At 32.0% G+C, this 20,825-nt stretch overlaps 1 protein-coding gene across 1 annotated transcript in view; it reads right to left on the bottom strand.

Moving 5' to 3' along the window:
* Nucleotides 1–16,240, bottom strand: part of LOC113383170 (optomotor-blind protein-like) — a gene marked incomplete at its 3' end in the record, with an annotated part of 121,567 nt that extends 105,327 nt beyond the window's left edge. The window contains 2 exon segments of the mRNA XM_026621417.1: nt 15,768–16,131; nt 16,168–16,240. Coding sequence (XP_026477202.1) covers nt 15,768–16,131; nt 16,168–16,240 — 437 coding nt within the window.
* Between the last annotated feature and the right edge of the window lie 4,585 nt (nt 16,241–20,825).

Raw genomic sequence — 20,825 nt, 5'->3', positions numbered from 1 at the left:
TTCATTTACCAAGTTTGAATTATAGTGTTATATATCAATTATGCACACAAGTTCCTCTTATTTAAATAAATGAATTCAATTATTCATTATAAAATTATTCATTACAAAATAATTGAATGTTGAAAAGCGCTGTTTATAATGTGAGCACTTGCATGTACGACGAGTGCCGCTCCTATCGCGAACGAACGTGAAAATTATGCAGAAAATATGAAGTGCTGACTGACTTACATAAGTTTTAGTTGGTTCTTAGAATTTTTCGATAACAAAGGAAAAATAGACGAAGAAATTATTATGCAAGTCGAACCAACATATGCATTTTGCAAAGGTCACAAAATAAAATTTAATAAAAAATAATAGAGGCACCCAAGTATGTCCCAAATTGGGTGATCCACCAAGCCACCACCAATATATGTAGTAACAGAAGAAATCAGAAAACTTGCAACCAAGTACAAGACAAGACGGGAATTTATTATTTAATTTTCGACAAAAATATATATTTTAATTTATCCCATTTTTAGCACTTTTTGGATACATCATTGTACTCTTTTTTTTATTTTGGCATTTAAAAATCTTTGGGTGGCATTGTGTGGCCATTCGACGGGCACATTTATTTCTTCTTCAAATGACCGGCTCAAGCTTCGGTAATCTTAATTGATATCTTTCACCACACATTTTTTACAATCCTTCCATACCATAAATATTGGATTAACTAATAAATTTCAGGCTTAGCATACAATAGGCTTTTTATGATACGGATGTTAACACCTTTGGGATAAATATTATATATTTAAATTATTAGAAACAAATTACTATATAATGCTGGAAACCGAATTAGTTGGAAACTCATCAGTTCTTTTGATTTATGATTAACTTTACTATATATGTTTTTATCCCTGTCCATGTAGATATTTGTGAAGCAAATTAGTAGATTTAACATAGATAGAAGTAGTTGGTTATCTTCAAAGTTTCCTCGTGTATCGAACAGTATCAAGGCAGATCAGACGCTTCCAAATTTCCCAAGAGATATTCACCATGGAAATGAATCGAAAATTGAACGACGAACGACGATCCAATATTCCTGACCGCATGTAGTTTACTAGCAATTTTGATACGATGAGATAAATTTATAGACAGATAACTCATTAAGCATCCAATATCAATACATTCATACAAAGTTCCAATGTAATTTTTGATTATATTTTATAATAATTGTATAACCGTCGTGGTTTATCGTTGTCGTTATTAATTGCAGTAAATCAATCACTTCGTCTCCTTTAGTATAATTAGTTAACGCCATAAAAAGTTCTTAATTACTATAATTACATCCATAAACAATACAATTTCTAAAAATAAAACAATAATTGCAGAGAAATACAAATACGACGTTATCTTGATACATTGTCAACGTTTGATCTCTAACCCGTCTGGAGGTCGTGCAAGGTCTTCATTAAGACCATTATAACATCTTTGTTTTTTTATTCTTTCTTTTATTTTTTCCCATTATGATAGTTTATTATTCACTTTCATAATTATTTTATACAAGCTACAAGTCACAAGACAAGCATTAAAATGTATTAGAAATATGTATGTTGGATTACATCACTTTGTGCCTCTTAATGAGATCAAACATGCACGGAGCTGGATTATGAAATTATTAAATGTTGTACAAATGGAATGTTTGTTGAGGTTTTTTAAAAATATGTCATGTACCAATTGCACCGATATTGATATTACCAAATACTGTTAAAATCCGCTATGGCCCTGTATATTTGTCCAAAATATATTTAGCATTTTGCATCATCTGTATATTATCATTATAATATTGCTCTATATTCAATTACCTACAGATTGTTTAAAAATTGCAATAAATTTAAATATTCTGCTACAATTATTTTTTATAAATATAATGTATATTCAATAAAAAAATCGGTGTCCAGCTTGCGTGTCTATCTCTATGTGTGATCTTGGAACAAAACGTGTACCGCGTTTTAACCGTGAACAAAACTGCACGTCACTTTATTAATTATCAACCAACAAACAAATGGAAATTATATAATTACGAATGAACAGACATCGAGGAACTGAGCATTTAACTCTAGAATTAAAGTACGAAATTATGAGCGAACTAGCCATGAGATAATTTCATTGTCATAATTCAACGTTCAGAAAGAGCGGTCATCCGAAACGATACATGCTCCTTGAAGATATTAAATGTATAACAAGCTGGAACATCAGGTTGAATATTCATTGTTTCCAGCTAACGAGGTGCAAAAGGGAATATATTATTAGAAGATAATCACAGGAGGCATAAATAATTCAATAGGTTTATTGATTTTTTAAAATTTAAATGAAATAGTACATATTTCTTAAACCGTTATTGCACTTTGTTACGTAGTTATAGAATTTATTAAAACTCTCCTTCGATAATTCCGGTTGTTGGGTTATAATTTAACCCTTGTAGCTGTGGACTGTATTAAACACTGATTTATTTGTGTATTATGTATTTGTTGCAGTTCTAAATACAATTACTGATTTGTTACTAAGTTATAATGAAAGAAGATATATTTATTTTTATTGGTTATTTACATGTTGTTAAGCTGACTTTACTTTTTGAAGTGAACAACTAATTCAATTAAAACACTCCGCCACCCCCACTACCAGGGGTAGCAACCATTCCGTGTAAAGCTTAATGCCCTGAAGTTTGTCACCTTTATGGCCAATATAATAAAACGAAAAGACGTCCAAACAATTATATATGAACAATTGCTACGAAAACTCAGATGATTAAGCTTATATTTGAACCTATATACAATTTCAAAAATTGACAAAAGGTTTCCAAAAAAAAAAATACAATTACAAATTCATAAAGAACACGATTAATTCAAATTTTCTGGTCACATATTTTTAATAAATCAAAGAAGAATTAGATAAAGTGGCAGGCCAGAAAATCCTCGGATCGAGTTGTAATATCAAATATTGAGAGTACTGAAAAATTGTGAATTGCACTTGAAGAATGAAGATGTCAATAGAAATTGAATAGAATTAGAAGCAAGATGAAAAAACCGAGGAAGTATATTCGGAAGAAATAAGATGTAAAATTTTAAAGAAACAAATGGATATAGTATAGAATATAAAAAGTACTTTTATTGAAAACATTTATTTTTGCATATATATATATATTGCTGATCAGAATACACATTATTTTTTAAGACAATATGTCGGTCTTTATGCCTTTAAAAAAAAGCTGAATAAATAAACGAATAATTATGAACAAAATATTCTGTTTATGAAATTTTTCTTCCCTTAGTTTTTTTATAAAATCCAAATCCAAATCCGAATTCTTGAACAAATAAACTATTTTTTCCCATCGACGCTCACATTATAAACGGGATGTGTGTTTAAGCAGAAAAGCGCGTTCCAGCCCAGGCAGCGCATCTGCTTCCACCGGCAGAGCGAATACCTATTATGCACATAAAGTGGAACTTTACTAGGAGTACTATTAGCGGCAAATTACCCGCTGAATGTGTACATAACTTCTGATATTATAAGTACGAACGTATATTTTACATTACGGTTCTATTAGATTGTGCAGTTTGATATGGAATAAAAACCCGCAATTGCGTTCTCAACTACGCTTTCTTAAGAAAATGGTTAAACGATTGGCGATTAAAACGATTTCAAGATATCTTCACGATAATTTTAATGTTTATATACATACAAATCTATATATATATATATATATATATATATATATATATATTAATTTAGAAATATGAACAAACAACACTCTTTTTTGCACTAATTTATTAAATAATAATTTTACAAACGTTTCGAGGATAGGTTTGTCTCATCATCAGTGTGTTATAATTTAAAATCTAAAATATGGAAATCTAAATCTGTGTGTTATCCGTTACAAGTCGTTGCTTTTACTGCAATACCAACGATCGTCGGAGTCTGAATTCTCTATCCAGGGTCAACTAAGTGAGTCACGAAATATCAAATAGGAAAGTAACACTACAATAATCCCATTGGATTAAGTGATTCTCTATTTAACACTTTTAAAATTGTATTAAAACAACAATATCTTCCACTGATAATTTCTAATTAATCAATCATTGTATATATCATTGCCTACTTCATAGTCCTGTTCTGTCACAGAGCCATCTATCATGGGCATTTAATTCTTTTTGAAATTGAAATACATTTCTTATTCCCTGGATTATTTATCATCTCTCATTTAATTAATAGCATATAAAATCATAATTAGCTTATCTCCATGCATACTAATTTGTCTTTTCGTTCAAAATGTGCAAAATAATTATACCAAGCGTGTTTTCTAATCATTATACCGACCTCGGCAATGAATTCCGCGCTACCTTTAAACCTTCGTGATTTCGAAACATAACAATATTGTATTTATTTATCTAAAGTAACAAATATGTAAAAACTTATCTTAAGTATTATCTTGTGTACTTAATTGAAAATATTAATAATCATGTTAGTTTGATTATAATCGAGATTCACGTCGTTTGGAGCGTTAATGTGCTTGTTTTGTGACAAAATACAACATAAAGAGTTGTTATATAAGTTAACAGTGCATAAATCGCACGATCTCTATCGCAAACAAACAACAATCATATGATTTATAATAATTTTTATTTCCGCGATATAAATAATTAAATAGAAATACTTTGGATGTAAACTTTAGACAAGGGTCGACAATTGATTTCCATAGCGATTTTGTAATAATGCTGATCTTCATCATTCTATTTATAAGTTTTTATTTAAACTTTTTTAACAAAATATACATTTTCTAGAAATATAGTAATTTTTCTTGTGCTTCAACGGATATCAACATATGTATACCATACCCCAATCGGTGAGATCTTTAATTCTTTCATTGCCGATTGATTTAATGTCAACATACCTGGTAATTTTTAAAAATTACTAACATTTCTGATCTGTATCTACATGATTGGCAATCGGCAATTGGCTTTTCAATAACTGTTATCAAAAGAAACGTGATAGTCCTTCGTGTATGTCATTTGCGAAATTGATTTCCTGCAAGTGTCATTGCGTGTCTCTGTCGCCGACCAACAGACCCGGCGATCATCATTATATGGCTCGCGTTACACTTAAATGTAGCCGCGATTTTATGACACAAATGGAGGATTAAACCGATATTTAAAATGTGAAAAAAGTTCAATATTATATTCTTAACTATTGACACATTTAGGATATAATCACACTCACCGTTTATGAACAAATCGCACACGACGCTCCCAATTATAAGAGCACAATCGATGTCCATCCAAATGTTTTAGCCAGCCAAGTTCCAAAATTACTTGGAAACCCAGCCTGAAGCGAAAATGGTCTATTGATCTCATTTAGTAACTTTTGTTTATTATTTTTCTTTTCTTTATTTTTGTATTATTTTTTGTTTTTTCTTTACTAAAAGGATCTATTATAATCAAAATTTGAATTGTCATCCCTTTATTATATTTTTAAAAATCTCTGCTCATTATCGATTTTATCTAACAGATTGCAGAATAAATTGCTTAAAAAATACTTGGTATGCAAAAAATAAGTCAATAGGCATTGAAACAAATAACATTGGAATAAAACGCTACAATCTTAGGTAAAACTATTTTTTCTGAGCTTTCTTCAGTCTGATTGCCTGAGCTTTTTTCTCTATAATTGTTGTATGCCATCAATATTTATAAATATTGGATGTAAACATTAGTGTTATATGATATATTATAAATATTTATTTTCTCAGGGCTTTATGTTTTATTGTAGAGGAAAAAATTATGATCAGCGACACGTTAACAATTTACGATTATTTACTCACTTTAAATCATAATTGCGAAATGTAGAATCAAGACTTTTATTATCTTTGCACGTAGATTGTAATTGATTACATACGATCGTAATAGATAAATACTAACATAAATACAATAACGCATTATGTTGTTGTTAACAATAAAAAATAATTGGTTTTGCTTTATGAATTGTCAGATAACTATACGGAACAATATTCATTGTTCTGCAATAAATTGTACGTACTTTATATTCTTGTAATTACGATGTTTCCGCGTTTGAATGTTGCACGGCCGGAATTTATGATTCTGAATGCAGAAAATTATGAGTTTTCTAGGAATTTTTCATATACACGATTACCATATTTATTTTTATAACGTACTATTTAATTAATTACTTTTTGGAAAAATGTATCAGCAGTAATCTATTTCAGGTGCTATAGGCAATCAATTACTATTACTTATCGAAGCAATCGCAATGAAACTCTACATTTTTATCTCTACGGCTCACACTCCTTGGTGACAAAAGTCGAGCTTTTACCATCACATTAAGTTCTTATCATATCGCACCGAAAAAGCTCGCGTGTGATACAGCAGTAACAATCTGTTAAATATTTCGGATTTAATTCTCTGAACGGAGTTAGTGGATTAATTGATAACTGAAGGACAGAAAATAAATGAAAGCAAAATATACAGAATATTGAGCCATAGTTGAAAATATTATAGTACAAAACGTGAGCGTTCAAAATTTTGTGACTTATCAGAAAATTATTTAAAGATGAGTTGCTACACGGTGATATAGTATTATTATGGATCAAATTAATTAAGAAATTAAAATATTTTATTTGTAAGTGTCAAAAGATCGAAAAATAGTGCTTTATACATTAATGAAGTTTGCTCCAATATTACAGTTTAATTTTATATTCACCTCTGTAGTTTTTTATAAATTCTTTCTTATGAGTTTATTTAACCGCATTTAACGACCTGGCCAGAAGTGCGTAAACATTATCTCAAGTCAAAAGTGACGCGTGATTTTCCCCTTCGCTCAGGTGCTTAAATCGCCGACTATTCGACAATAAACGCACCTAAGCACGCAATGCGTTTTCGAACCAATGTGCGATTTTGATTAACGCGCCGTAAATATTCTATCAATCAATTGAAGTTGATTAATGTGAAAGACATATAACCCTTTTAGCTTTTACACTTGGGATAAAGACTCTTGATGATATAAAATTTCGCTTTTGCATCGCTTACTTAGAGCATTTAGTATGTCTACAACATTCATTTCTTCATTCAGCTTAGATGAATTATTGTTACAGTTGAAATTCAAGAAGTTGATGTGAATCAATGCCGAGCAAAGAAAGTTTAACGAATTTTTAGCCAGCAAAATCAGAATGCACAAAAATCATAACCCACCCTATGTTGGGACTACGCATTTATGACAACTAATAGTTCAATATTCCCATTGCATATATTTTTTTATCTCCCAATTCCAGCAAAATGATTAACCAGAACATCCTATTAAGTTTTTTGCGAAGAATATTATTATATGTATGGTGTGCACCGTGATGCGATAATTACAATTCCGTAGCCGTGAGCTACGGATGAAATGGACTGGGGACATTCATTATCCAATCGCGCCAGACCACCAGGTTGGCATTTGATATTCAAGTCATTAGTAATTGAAACATACTTTTTGGTAGAAGAGATTTGAAGAAATAATACTTTGGAAGTATTGATGATACCAGATTTTTTACCTGATTTGGAAGTATTGATGATACCAGATTTTTCGGGGAATGGAAAAATCTATAAGTGCATAATATAAAAACTGTAAAATTTTGACAAAAATCAGTTAAATTCATTAAGTATGTATCTGTTTATCCCATATTCAATTATTTCGACGCGATCAATAAACGTCAAACAAAATAATACAAGATAAGCTTTTACTCGAAGAACAATGAGGTTGTTTTAAGTTTATGCGCACGTTCTGTCAGCAAAAAACTCAAAACGGACAGACAACAAGCAAGACAAGCTGCGGATTTTGAGGTCACAACGTTTTCCTTCCATGTCGGGTATAATAAAGTGATAAATTGATTATAACATAACGTTCTATAATAAGCGCTGATACGAGCAATTATGATCTGCGTGAGATTGAGGTGACGGACGAGATCATATTGCAACTTTTTTCCTGTTTTTAAACGACCGAACCGTTAGACCTAATTATACTTTGGAGTCATTTATCGATTGGCGGTCGTTTTCGAAAATTCTATCGGTAGGGATAGAAAACCATGTAAACTGTTTGGGTTTCAATATAATTTCAATCAAATATTATTATCATTTATTACACTCACAAACAAAGGTTTTGTCTTTATCATTTATGTGACATTTTTATTGCAACACACTGTAATGACTTCGACAATATCTATATAGGGTCAAATAAGCTAGACGAACTTGAATACTTGTGACAACCCATTCAAGAAAAAGGCACCGATGGATGTTACCTAATTTAGCAAATTTTTCTTTGGAACAATTTTATTTATTTTATTTAATATTATGAGTTTTTATTATATATTGAAATATACAGTAAAGAAGTTAGGAGGATTTTCCAGGAATGGGCAAAATCGAGTCTTATGGGAAAGAGCGTATAATGCGGCACGGGGGCAAAGTATAGAAACCATTGTAGGGGCATATTAAGCGAGAAATCGTATTAAGCATAATCGTTTTAAGAAATTTCTACTTAATGCAAATACAGATATAGATTTTCTTAAAAGTTGGTGTTAATGAGAAGGTTTACCACAACAGCTCATAGAAATGTTCAGATTTAAACAAAGTTTAAATGTAAATTTTTAATGTTTAAATATTTTGCATTTAATATATTGCATAAGTTTTTCGCCAATAAAAAAATTGAGTAATTTATCAATAATTAATGTTGCCTAATCACGGTTTCATTAGTAATATTATTAAACCATACATTGTATACTAATATGCTGCTTCTATATTATATCAGAATCGTTATAAAGTGTAACTAATACTATAAATAATTGTTCAAGTAAAATGGTAACGATTATTATCATGCATTTATAATATAGACAAGTCTATTTATTTCATTTTGAAGAAATCGCACTATCTCATAGATGTATGAATCACATTCATGTTTCTAGCTTCCTTTATAGACAAATTGCATAGATACACACCAATCGAGAAGTCAATAAATAATCTTAGATTAACTAGTTCCATGATGACAAATGTAGATTATAATAGATTATTACATTAATAGCCAGCAAAAAATTGTTTCTTGCTAATCTAGTTTTTTTATAGAAAACGTTAGTCAGATCATCGATGTGGTTGTTATTTGGGTTGCATAAATGTAAGAGATCGTGATCGGAGATTTTCCTTCAGAATGCGTATTTATTGACAAAGATTATATCGTTCAAACACCGTATGCAAGAAATATCAGTTGAGAACATAATAAATTTTATAGAGAACATGGGATCATGTATTTCACGTGGAAGGAACATAATTATAGTATTATGACTCTTATTTCGCACTCTAATATATAAACAGATTAAATTCAAAGCAAAAACTGTGTCCATGTGAAAGAAATTTTCGAGTCGGTTCTGACTTTTATTTTTTATTAAATACCATTTTTTACAATATAGAGCTGTTCTTACACATTTTGTTATAATTGTGGAAAATTAGAACTGAAAGAAGCGCGGATGTCCAACGTAATGTCAATCAAGTTTTCTACACCTGACTTTTTTCAACACTTTACGGATTTCCTTTGTCACTGGTAATTATGTCATAACGCATTTCAGTTGGAAATTGATTACAAGCTATTACTATAAATGAACAAAAAAATATAATTCTACGAAGGATTATTCAAATATATAAAATATACAATTGGCAAATTGTTAATGGAAAAGTTCACTCTTAGGTGTATGAAGTTGGTAAAAACAAGCTGTATACATATCATAGCTGTATTGATTATGTATTATGTTTTTTTTATTTTTTTTATTTTTCTAGAGAATTTATATATAATCTCTAAGAGCATATTGAAATTATTATTGATTCGTAATTAGTTCTCATAGAACATATGTTGCACTTTGAAATTTTTATTGATAATTTATCATTATGATGGATGATTGATATCTACAATTGGTTCAGTAATGTTTGCTGCATATTATTGATGTCATTACAAAAATATTTAAAAATAAGAACATAGCGAGCAATAATAAATAAATTTATTTTACTATGTCATCTATCATTTATAATCAGTGGACAATAAAATTATACCTTTGTCTATTTAGTTTAAATTTACGCAATGCCATTAATGTTTCAAATGTACAAAAGCTACGATTATCGATTTTAATTGATGTAACAAGTGAAATAATAGCCTCGGGGTAACATTAAATTGTATAATTTATTAATCTCCTGTGATTGGTATATGACCGCATTTTAAGTCGAATAATAAATAATAATTTAAATCAATAGTATGTATGCTGGATAAGATAAGATAGTGGAATTTAACCTTATGCAAGTTTTAGAGGAAAGGTTCAATACTTATTGTTGAAAATGTGTGGAATTAGTTTTTAATGTTTTAAAACGTGAATAAAGATCATGTAACTAATACAATATCTTTGCGTAGAATTTGGATATCTAATTTATAATTTTTTTCCTTTTTTTATATAGACTTTTCTATTGATTCCAATTGGCTAGTCCTTATCCCAGTTGCTCTTGAGTAGTGTTATGTCCAGAATCGTCTTTGAAATGTTCAAAATTAGCTCTCATTCAAAGTGGCCATTCGTTTTCAAGTGGCGGCAAGGCAATATTCTAAAGCATTGACCCATAGACGTGCAAAACATCCCCTGGTCCCTTAACGTATTATATCGATTACTTGTCGCACGGAATCTAAAACCTTACATGCAAGGAAAAATATATAGTAAAAGGAATATTGACAATCCAAATAAGTCAAATTTTATTAAAATTTAAGAGTAAAAATACTTTGAATTATCAAGGATTGGAGGAGATCTGAATTACCAGGTCGACTTCTACAATTTAAATTGCCTCCATTACACTACTATTTCTAACGCCTTTAGCGCAAATTCGTTCTCAGCATCTCTTTATATGTTTAAAGTCTCAATTGCAGTGATTTCTTCGTCAGTTTCCACTTCGATAATGTAAAAGACATAATAAGATGCGTAATTGAACTTCTGTTTCTGAGGTACATGTGATTTCTAGAGGCTGATTTTCGCTTCAACGGACGGACAGACGGACAGGACGGAAATTTTTGTACACTTTCGAGTAAATTACAGGCTATAATTCTAAGTAAAGTACTATGATATATGTAATAAACACATTTAATCGGTTCAACACAGTGTACAAACATTATGAGCAATTTTTATTCATTTCAAAAAGATGAATTTTTATATTTCGGTAAAATTTGTGTATTTATGTGTTACATAGTTATAAAATTTATTAAAACTCTCCTTCGATAATTCAGGTTGTTGGGTTATAATTTAACCCTTGTAACTGTGGACTGTATTAAACACTGATTTCTTTGTATATTATGTATTTGTTGCAGTTCTAATTACAATTACTGATTTGTTACTAAGTTATAATGAAAGAAGATATATTTATTGGTTATTTATTATACATGTTGCTTGGCGGACTATTCTTTTAGATGTGAACAACTAGTTCAATTAAAACACTCCGCTACCCCCTTTACCAGGGGCAGCAATCATTACGTGTAAAGCTTAATGCCCTGAAGGTTGCCACCTTCATGGTCAATATAATAAAACGAAAATACGTCCGAACAGCTGTCTATATAAAATTTAATATTGTAGGTCCTTTCTTTGGCCATTTTTTATCGAGTCTTCTTGTTTGGATCATTTTGTTGATGATTTGCATTCCGGCGTTCGCATGTTCATCGATTTACAAAAAATTCAGTACATTTTTAATTTTGATTTTGAATTTAGGTGAATTTTAAGAACCTATCTTTAATGTGAGGTACAACTAGCTATAATATCATGATTTTATTGCGATTCCATTGAAAATAATTATTCTATTCCCATTACCGAGCTTAATTTGCACATCTTGACCGTTTTGACGCGCTCGGTACTTCCATTGCGTTGCGTTTCACAGTATCATTTGTCTTGTTTAAACGGCGCATGATAGCAGTCTGTTCTGGTACTTTTGTGCTACATTGTACAATTATAACTAATTGAGTTAATAAATAAGAAATAATGTCTTTTTACTCCATTCGAACATCTCAAGTGTGTAAACGCACCGCCATTGTGTTCAAAAAAACAGGTTTTAATTATTTATTACAATTAATTGTTATATCTTAAGAGCGTTGCCTTCTCATCGTATGTTAAGCGTGTAATTATGGCTTTTATCTGTGAAATTTATACTATTGTCTAATGAAATTGAAGAGCTAGATTGATTTATATAGGGATTTTTAGGTGATATTAATTATAGTAATAAATGGAATGCTTAACGTTGATTTATATGGTTTAAAATGATATGGTATACATATAGATTCAATAAATAATAAAAAATATTTAGCATAATTTTTTATGAATGTTACATAAATTAACAATTAATCACACACAATTTTGCAATTCATTATAGCGCGTTTAAATAAAGTTTGCAAAAAATTTTATGTTTCTCACGTGAAATACTGGGAGTGAACTGCTAAACTTATTTTGTCATATTTTATACTTTTGCTTCCACTTTTTACAAATACAAATTATATATGCTTTTACAAAAAATAAATTAAATTAAATCCGATCCTTGTTATCCGATGCTCTGTTGTGTTATGAATTTTTAATTTTTTATCATCAAACAATGTGAAATGTAATTTTCTATCAATTCAATATTAGGAATCTTTGTACGCCAATATGCCCATTGCTACTCAATATTCATTAACTACGTGTAATTTACCAAACCAAGACATCGATAAAAAACGTGTCAATAAAAAATAAAAATTATAATATTGGTGTACATAATAATACACGAAGGCACAAATATAGACAGAAAAATACTCGTCATAACTTACATCTTAATACGGTATATTAGAAAAAAAACTTGAAAAATACTCCGAGATGTATCTAATTATACGGTTAAGTAAGGAAGAAACAGAACGCGTTCACACCATTATAGCCAGCATCGACGTTTCTCTCTTTTAACAAAACGATTGATTGACTGACAGCACCATCAATTAGACATAGAACACAAATAAATATGATAAATAAAAATAATAACTAGGAAATAGCCAACAGAAATGTACCTACATGATAACGGATTTAGTTGAAAATAAAGCAATAGCTCTTGGTTAGAATTTTAAGGCTTGGCTTACGTGGTAGGACTTTTTACCGGATCGTAGACTTTAACATGTTAATCGCCTAAGAAGAATCGTGTCCGACGCTAAGAAGTTTTACATGAGCCATGTCAGACATATATGTCTGACATAGGTGATTTGGAAGAAGGAGAAAAAAGTTTTAATTTAGAGCCATATCCTTGATACATTTTTAACTAAATTATCTAATAACGTTACCATGGTCCATGTGAATTTTTTCTGATTGACAATTGTGGCGATTACGGTATTATTGAAAAATCAATTTTTAAAATTTTTATTCTATATTTTGATGAATGAATGATTTATATTGTTAAAAATTGATTGATAGAAATTTTTCATTTTTTTTAAAGGTGTTTTATAAATAATTAAATTAATATTCAATTACAAATGAGGCCAGTTATAGCGTGTTGTAGACCATTTAAAATATATCATAAGCAAAAATGTAAACTTATCATAATATTATATCACAACTGCGTTTTGCACCTGGCGCGAATATTTATTGCGTCTTGTTTGTCTGTTTTGCATACAGTTATTAATACTGAGCGCGTAATTTGAACCTATTATACGTATAAGAAGCTGTTATTTTGTACTTATATTGAATTATTCAAAATTTAATTATGTTTTGTCATACTTTATTTGAAATTTTACGAGATTTTAATTTAAGTTGTAGTAAATATTTTGACCAATATTATTTATAATAGTGCAAATTATCAATTTGAAGAAATATTATATGTATTTTGAAACTAAACGACAGATTCAAAGAGTAAAAAGCTTTCAAAATATATATTATAAAATTATTTTTAAACCACGTGATGAATCATACCTCTTGCTATTTTTACAATTGAACAAAAATTAGGTTGACTTAGCCTTTTCATTTAATTAAATTATTTTTTCATGCTTGTATTTCGATTATTTTGGCACTAAAACCATGAAGCAGAGATACGCGAAGTTGCCAAAAATAATTTTGTTTGTTGCAAAATAATATATCGGTAATTCGAATGTATTATTTTTTAATTGGCTTGATTAGTCTTAGACATTATACTTGTTTATCTATGCTTTGCTTTTGTTCGATACATGAGAGAATGGTGCAGTTTTATAAAATATTTATTTGTAATTCTATTAATTCTTTTGTGAAATATTTTTAAGTATATTTGATAACTCTGAAACATTAAATCTTTCTCTATCCGTTATGTGTTTCTCTATCATTAGCTATCTAAAATCGTTTATACCATCCCTAAATGATATTACAATTTTCTGATTCATGTATAAATATAAAAATGATCTTGTCCACTTTATGTTTTAAGAGTGTATTTATGCGAATGATAAGTGCTATCATCGAAGTAGAGAGGTATTACATAAAATTTATTTAACGATTGTCTGATTATTTCAATGAGAGTTTAGTAATAATTGGTGTATTACTTTTTGCAATTTTTGAGATATAACTTGTTAACTTCCCGTAGGGTAAGTTATTGTAATGGGCCGAAAATCGGAATTGAAAATTTTTACATTTCTCGACGTTTTGAAGGTTTCTGAACGTTTTGGCATACCTCAGAAAAAATGGATGTGTGTGTGTGTGTGTGTGTGTGTGTGTGTATGTATGTATGGATACAAATTTTCGCCCACGTTTTCGGGCGTACGGATCAACCGATTTGAATGGTTTAAAAAACATTCGATTCCTATTAATAAGGAGAAGAGCTGATTAGTTTTTGGAAAAGACAGGTCCAGCAGTTACGGAGATAAGGAGCAAAGAGTGCAGAAAATAGAAATCGAGTTTTTGAGAGAACGGAGCATCCGATTTGAATGATCTAAAAAAACATTCAATTAGTAATGATTGGGAGAAGGGGTTATTAGTTTTTTGCAAAGGCAGGCCCAGCCATTACGGAGATACAGAGCTAAATATACAAAAAATGGCAGTTTTTAAGAGAACTAAGCGTCCGATTCAATTGATTCAAAGAACTTTCTGCTTGTCTTAACAAAATAATTGATTTTGAAAAAAAAAAATTTGTACCATTTTTTTTTTTTTTTTTTAATTTTTTGTATATCGAAAATAATTCAGATTTTATTTTTAATACTGACTATAGTTCTAATATACTTTAAACAAATAATTTCAACTCTGCAATTCAGTTTATATAATTCTTATAAATATTAGACAATGTTACAATATTTATAATAATCTATTTGAAAACATTCAATATTCCTCGAACATTTCGTTACGGTACGGGAAGTTCCAGCAATTTGCCTTAAGGCACGATGCCACCCACCCCACTAGTTTATTTAAATTGTTTGAAACGTTTAGTCATTATGTGAGGAATTAGTGACAGATACCTGTGTTAATTAATTTTTTTGTAAAAATTGTTACCAACAGTTGTTGCAAATATAACAAAATGTGGGCGGCTTTCAGAAGGATTTTTTCAATATTTATAACATTTTATTTTAGAGTAAGATTTTATTGCGAGGTTTTTAACAAAGAATCAACAATAAATTGTACATGTAAAATTTTCTTATATTGAAATAATATTGTAATAATTTTCGTGATCGCATTTGTGTGATAATATATAAAGTGACATATATTATAGTAATCTCTGTCTTACCTGCCACTTTTCGTAATGACCATCTCGGTGCCAAGTTTATGAAATTTTTCCCAAAGATCTTTTCCTTCTAAAGTGACCTTCGGTTCGTCGACGACACCATCATCTTCAGGAGGCATTGCCCGAAGTGGCGGCCTAAGAAGTGCAGGATGATGGTGCGCCGAATGATGTGCCGCTACCGCCGCTGCTAAGACGACATCCTCGGCTGTCGTGTACGGACCGCCGGCGGCCGCATGATGCGCGTGTTGATGCGGATGTAACTTCGGAACTGGGTAGAGAGCGGCTAAAGCAGCGGCCGGAAAACCGCCAGGGTATGCTCCAGCCGATGGCGGGCTTGCGGGACCGACTCCGCCGCCCGCCGAATTAACTCCACCGCCTCCAGCCGCGTTTGTGGCACCCGGACCGCCTGTCAGCAACGACGTGACACTAAAATCCGTCGGCCGAGGCATCTGCATGAACGGATGCTGATAAGCCATCACACCGCCGGCTGCCGCTGACTCGATATGACGGCGGTCAAAATGATCGGCGTGTCTAAGCGTGTCGTATCGCATCACTTGCGCGAGGTTCAACAGCGACTCGACGCGGTATATTACACATTTATAAGATAACCAACCGCAAGTCACAAAGATTGTCTTGTTCTATTTTGTCTCTATAATTCACTTGAAACAGTTACTCTATTTCATAATAATTGTTCGCACTATTAATTTCATTCTCTCTAATAGTCACCACGGTCAAAAATGTAATTCAAATTATTTTTTAATTTAATTACCTATTTTATCTATTTTAAACATAAATTTGTTCATGTCACCACATTCATAAATCAACATGGATCACAATAATTCTGCTTGAATGATCACTAAAATATATTTAATCGTCACTTTAGCACAGATTTGTCACTAGCAGCTTATAATTGTCACACACTAGTTCTTTCCATTCACAGTTCATTGGCACATTTTATGTCAATCTTCCGCAATTTATCTGTAATTTAAAAAAAATATTCTCATAAAATTTTTAATATTTAGCAATTATAATACACACAAACGAACGAACGATCGCGATCCGCAAGCAAAAAGCCACCGTGTGAATTTAAACGATAGCGTACACTGCGGGTTAGATTAGAGAGATCGAGGCGCGCGCAAACGAGCTGCTCGCAACACTTCCGAAGCGCGGGACCGTGGCAGTCACACTGTCGGGCCCCCGAAAGCGTCGTAGCGCCAACGCCCGGAGTGATAATGATAGGACGCCATTGGCCGTAGCAGCGCCAATGACACTTCGGCCAAGGCGTGGCCACCAGGACACCTCACTTTGTTTTATCTCTCTTGTTCGACGCCTCGACGCCACGTGAAAGCGTAGCGACTCTCACTACTCCCTCCGGCCCGACGGCCGAGCTCTTTATCACTCTGGCGCAGCGATCGCGCTCGTCTCTTTCCCGCTCGCGCAAACGCCGGATCTCGCTAGTGTGAGTGCCGATGTATCGGAGAGACGCGCACTCTGGCAAACCGCGAAGTGTTAATGTAAACGCATTCGAATTTAATTAAATAGAATATATACACCGGCGGATGGTGGATTTTGCCGCGGATTGCTCGTTTCGCGTGCGTGACGACAGGACCGGAATGAAAATCTTGGGAAGTTACGAACAAAATCTTTTAACGCAACTTAGACAATTCACTTTCAACGCGAAACCGATATTTTACATGTTTTATGAATTAAGGGCCAAGATGTAAATAACCATTAGAGTACTGCATCTTTAATAATAAAATTTACACCTTGGCTATCATGAAAAAAAAAACAAAATAGAGTTGTATAAGTGCGTTATAAATTTCACAGAGTTATAACATAAAATGTTGTTTTATACAAGCTAAAATAGACCAATCATTGTTTTCTTTTATATTTTGTTACGAATGCATCACGCATACATTAAGCCTATTGACATAAGGGTTGCGGATCGTTTGTGAATTAAATATAAGCATCTATATAATATATTTCAACATAGCTTACTACGTTCACATATATCAGCGAACTAAATCTACAAATATAATCCGATTAGCGATCTGTTGATACGAGCAAATGAACACGCATAAATCAAGTACTTCGAATTCACTCAGTGTGGCGTGGAATGTTAATTAGTGGCTGTTCTTTAGTAAGTTTTTGTTAGAATTAAAGCTAATTATTTGCCATGAGAACACGTGATAAATTATTTGTACAATTATAATGTATTCTTTGACGCTGGATAATTACATCGGTGGATTCCGCGTAAACGTAGGAAAGGCATATATAATAACACATGCCTCGTATCTGCATTTATCGTAACCAATTACCTGTGCATTTTCTCACTATTCTTTTGTTAAATTGAATCCGTGCCAAGTGCCCGTTTATTATAATAAATTTAGTTAGCAATTGTATAACGCTGTGCAGTTGGTATTTCAGAATAAATTTTAATAAATACTGAGGTTAATATATACCTTATTTTCCATGGTTTCTTTTAAAAAAATCCATAATTGTGATTCGAGCTATTTTTTATTCCACAGGTTATCTTTATATTTTTTGCATTTACAGAATGAATTCACAAAATTGTCAAAGTGTTATAACTAATGTACGATTAAAAAGATACAAATAATATAGCAATTAAATAATAAAAAATTACCAATTGAAAGTGGATGTCATCACTGTATCCGTTTAACACTACCAGCACTAAATAACAAGCGCACGTGGTGAAACTAATATATTTCATATATATTCACACAGACTGTACTTTGCCGTATTTTCATAATTCGGCAATTTTTCGGCATAAACTACAAACGAATTTTCTAAATTGCTAGCGCAGCTGCGCGGCACAGTGTAGAAGCGAGCACAACACTCGCAAAGTGTCGCTACGTTTGCGCCGCGCCGATCCAGCCAAAAGGACGTACGCGTGAAATTTTGCGCGATGTCGCCGCGAGATCCGCACACCACTAACACAGATGTGGAGAATACATACACATTCACATCATTTTACTATTTCATTTATGTATTAGAACAGATTTATACAAGCAAACAATCAACTCATACAGCTGTGTTACTAAACGCGGCTTCATAATCACGCACATTCGTGATGAACTAGGGATGGTAATAATGGAAATAATGGAAATAATAATTTTAGTATTTTACTTCAATCTGTAATAACTTAGTAAATTAGGCGATTTAACAAGGCTTTTCAAAAATTGTTATAACAAATATAAAACATACAACAAAAGTTGTTCTTCGATTTTTAAATTCTACATGCTCGCTATACGTAGTGATGTGAATTTTAAATACAGCCCCATCATATTATGCATCAATATTTTGTTTATATGAACATAAAATTGTATCCTTGTAAACTGTGTGTTAAGGGACTTTTCCGTAATGTGTCATACGATTAGTATGAAGCAAATTTTCATTATCCATTTTCGAGGTGTGTTACACCACTTTTGAATACAAACACACATACTGCGGTATCACTAAATCCCTCTAGTCACTGACTGTCACTTACACGCTCTTCCACACATTCGAAACACTCCTTCACAAACGCAAGTCTCTAAACACACCAACACATTAAGCGTTACCGACTAGCCCCACTCCATGAATTTTGACACCGGTTGGGGCTGTGGTGGGGTGTCACTGGGCGTGGCGACACTTACTTTAGTCACCGTCAATCCAAAGGTGGGGGATAGTGGTCGCAAAAGCTCCGCCCCATCGGCGGTCGCTGCTATAAAGGTTTTATTGCTGAAACTCACACCACCCTGTCTCACCGAGAGTATATCGGATTTGTGTCGTCATCCCTTATGAGGGCGAGTGTGAGATTGCACAGTAATACTCTGCGGTTGCGTAAGAGGTGAAGAACATCGAAAGTTAGAATTTAAGAAAGTCAAGATCATGTTTTGTGTTTGGATTATCAGAAAAATCTGATTGTTGTTTGTTATTCAAAAATGGTAAAGGAGAGAAGGTTCTCGAATTATCCAGAAGTATATAACATCATCCTATAAACTTAAAGAAATGATTTATCCTGATTGTCTTTTTAAATAAAATATAAATAAGTTGCAAGTGACAATTATGCAATCTGATAAACCATACCAGATAATGATGGTATTAACAAAAATAGTATTTACTAATTTAATTTGCAGTAGATTTTAAATAACTAATCATTTCAGATTATTTACTTTATTTTATTATTGTATTACAAATATTCATGCTTATTTAGCCTGTTTAATTAAAAAGAACAAATTTTAGGATCACATAAGGACCAAGTTCATATTTCTGATATTTGTCATATTTATTCAAGAGTCTCTTGCCAAATTTTATCTCAGTTCAATTGAAAAAAACAGTCCAAACTTGCCTAAAAATTTTTTTATTTTAATAGTTTTTGACTATCTATTTCCAACACTTATGGTTTTGCACAAAGCATATATAGTCTTAGTCATCTCCTCTCATATTAGTCCATCCTTCAGTAAACCGCGAGTCAATAATGACACGTCCTGCCGCGTCGCGTCTGCGGCAAAAGCTCATCTTCTCGGTCCAGCTTTCGCCTAAGAGTGTACGCAGAGGCGCCAGTTCTCGGCGCTCTCGGTGTCGCTGGCAGTGGCCGCCACAGGCGCTGCTATCGCCACACTAAACACTCTCCATCGTGGAGGGGGTATCGATCGAAGGGCGGTCTGTATTTTGTGAGGAAGGGGCACTGCGAAGAAGAGACAGTCGAACAAGTCGCAGGATGATCTCTCTATTTGAAACTACCGAGAGAAACAAGGACACAGGCTGTTTCAAGTGACAAGAATGAGGAGTGTTCTGGAGCGGTTTGAGGATGGTGTGTCTTGAGGTGGCGCGTGCAAGAGACACTTACACTTAACAGTTTCGAATGTGTTTGTGCAGTTGAATAATGTGCGTATACGTGCATGCTGAGATTACTACTACTTTATATTTAAACGAAAATATGAAGTTTTATTAAAATATGAACGTACAATAATATAATATACTCAAGATTTACATAGAGTCACCTGATAATAATACTCCGAGGACAGAAACGGTTCAACTAGTTCGTTGGTAATTAGT

Source organism: Ctenocephalides felis, unplaced genomic scaffold, assembly GCF_003426905.1.
Source record: "Ctenocephalides felis isolate EL2017-DRISC unplaced genomic scaffold, ASM342690v1 CF-g0.4_SCAFFOLD_03570, whole genome shotgun sequence".
In the NCBI taxonomy this organism is placed as follows: Eukaryota; Metazoa; Arthropoda; class Insecta; order Siphonaptera; family Pulicidae; genus Ctenocephalides; species Ctenocephalides felis.
The sequence above is the reverse complement of the archived record's forward strand: the minus strand, read 5'-3'. Positions and strand labels throughout refer to the sequence as shown.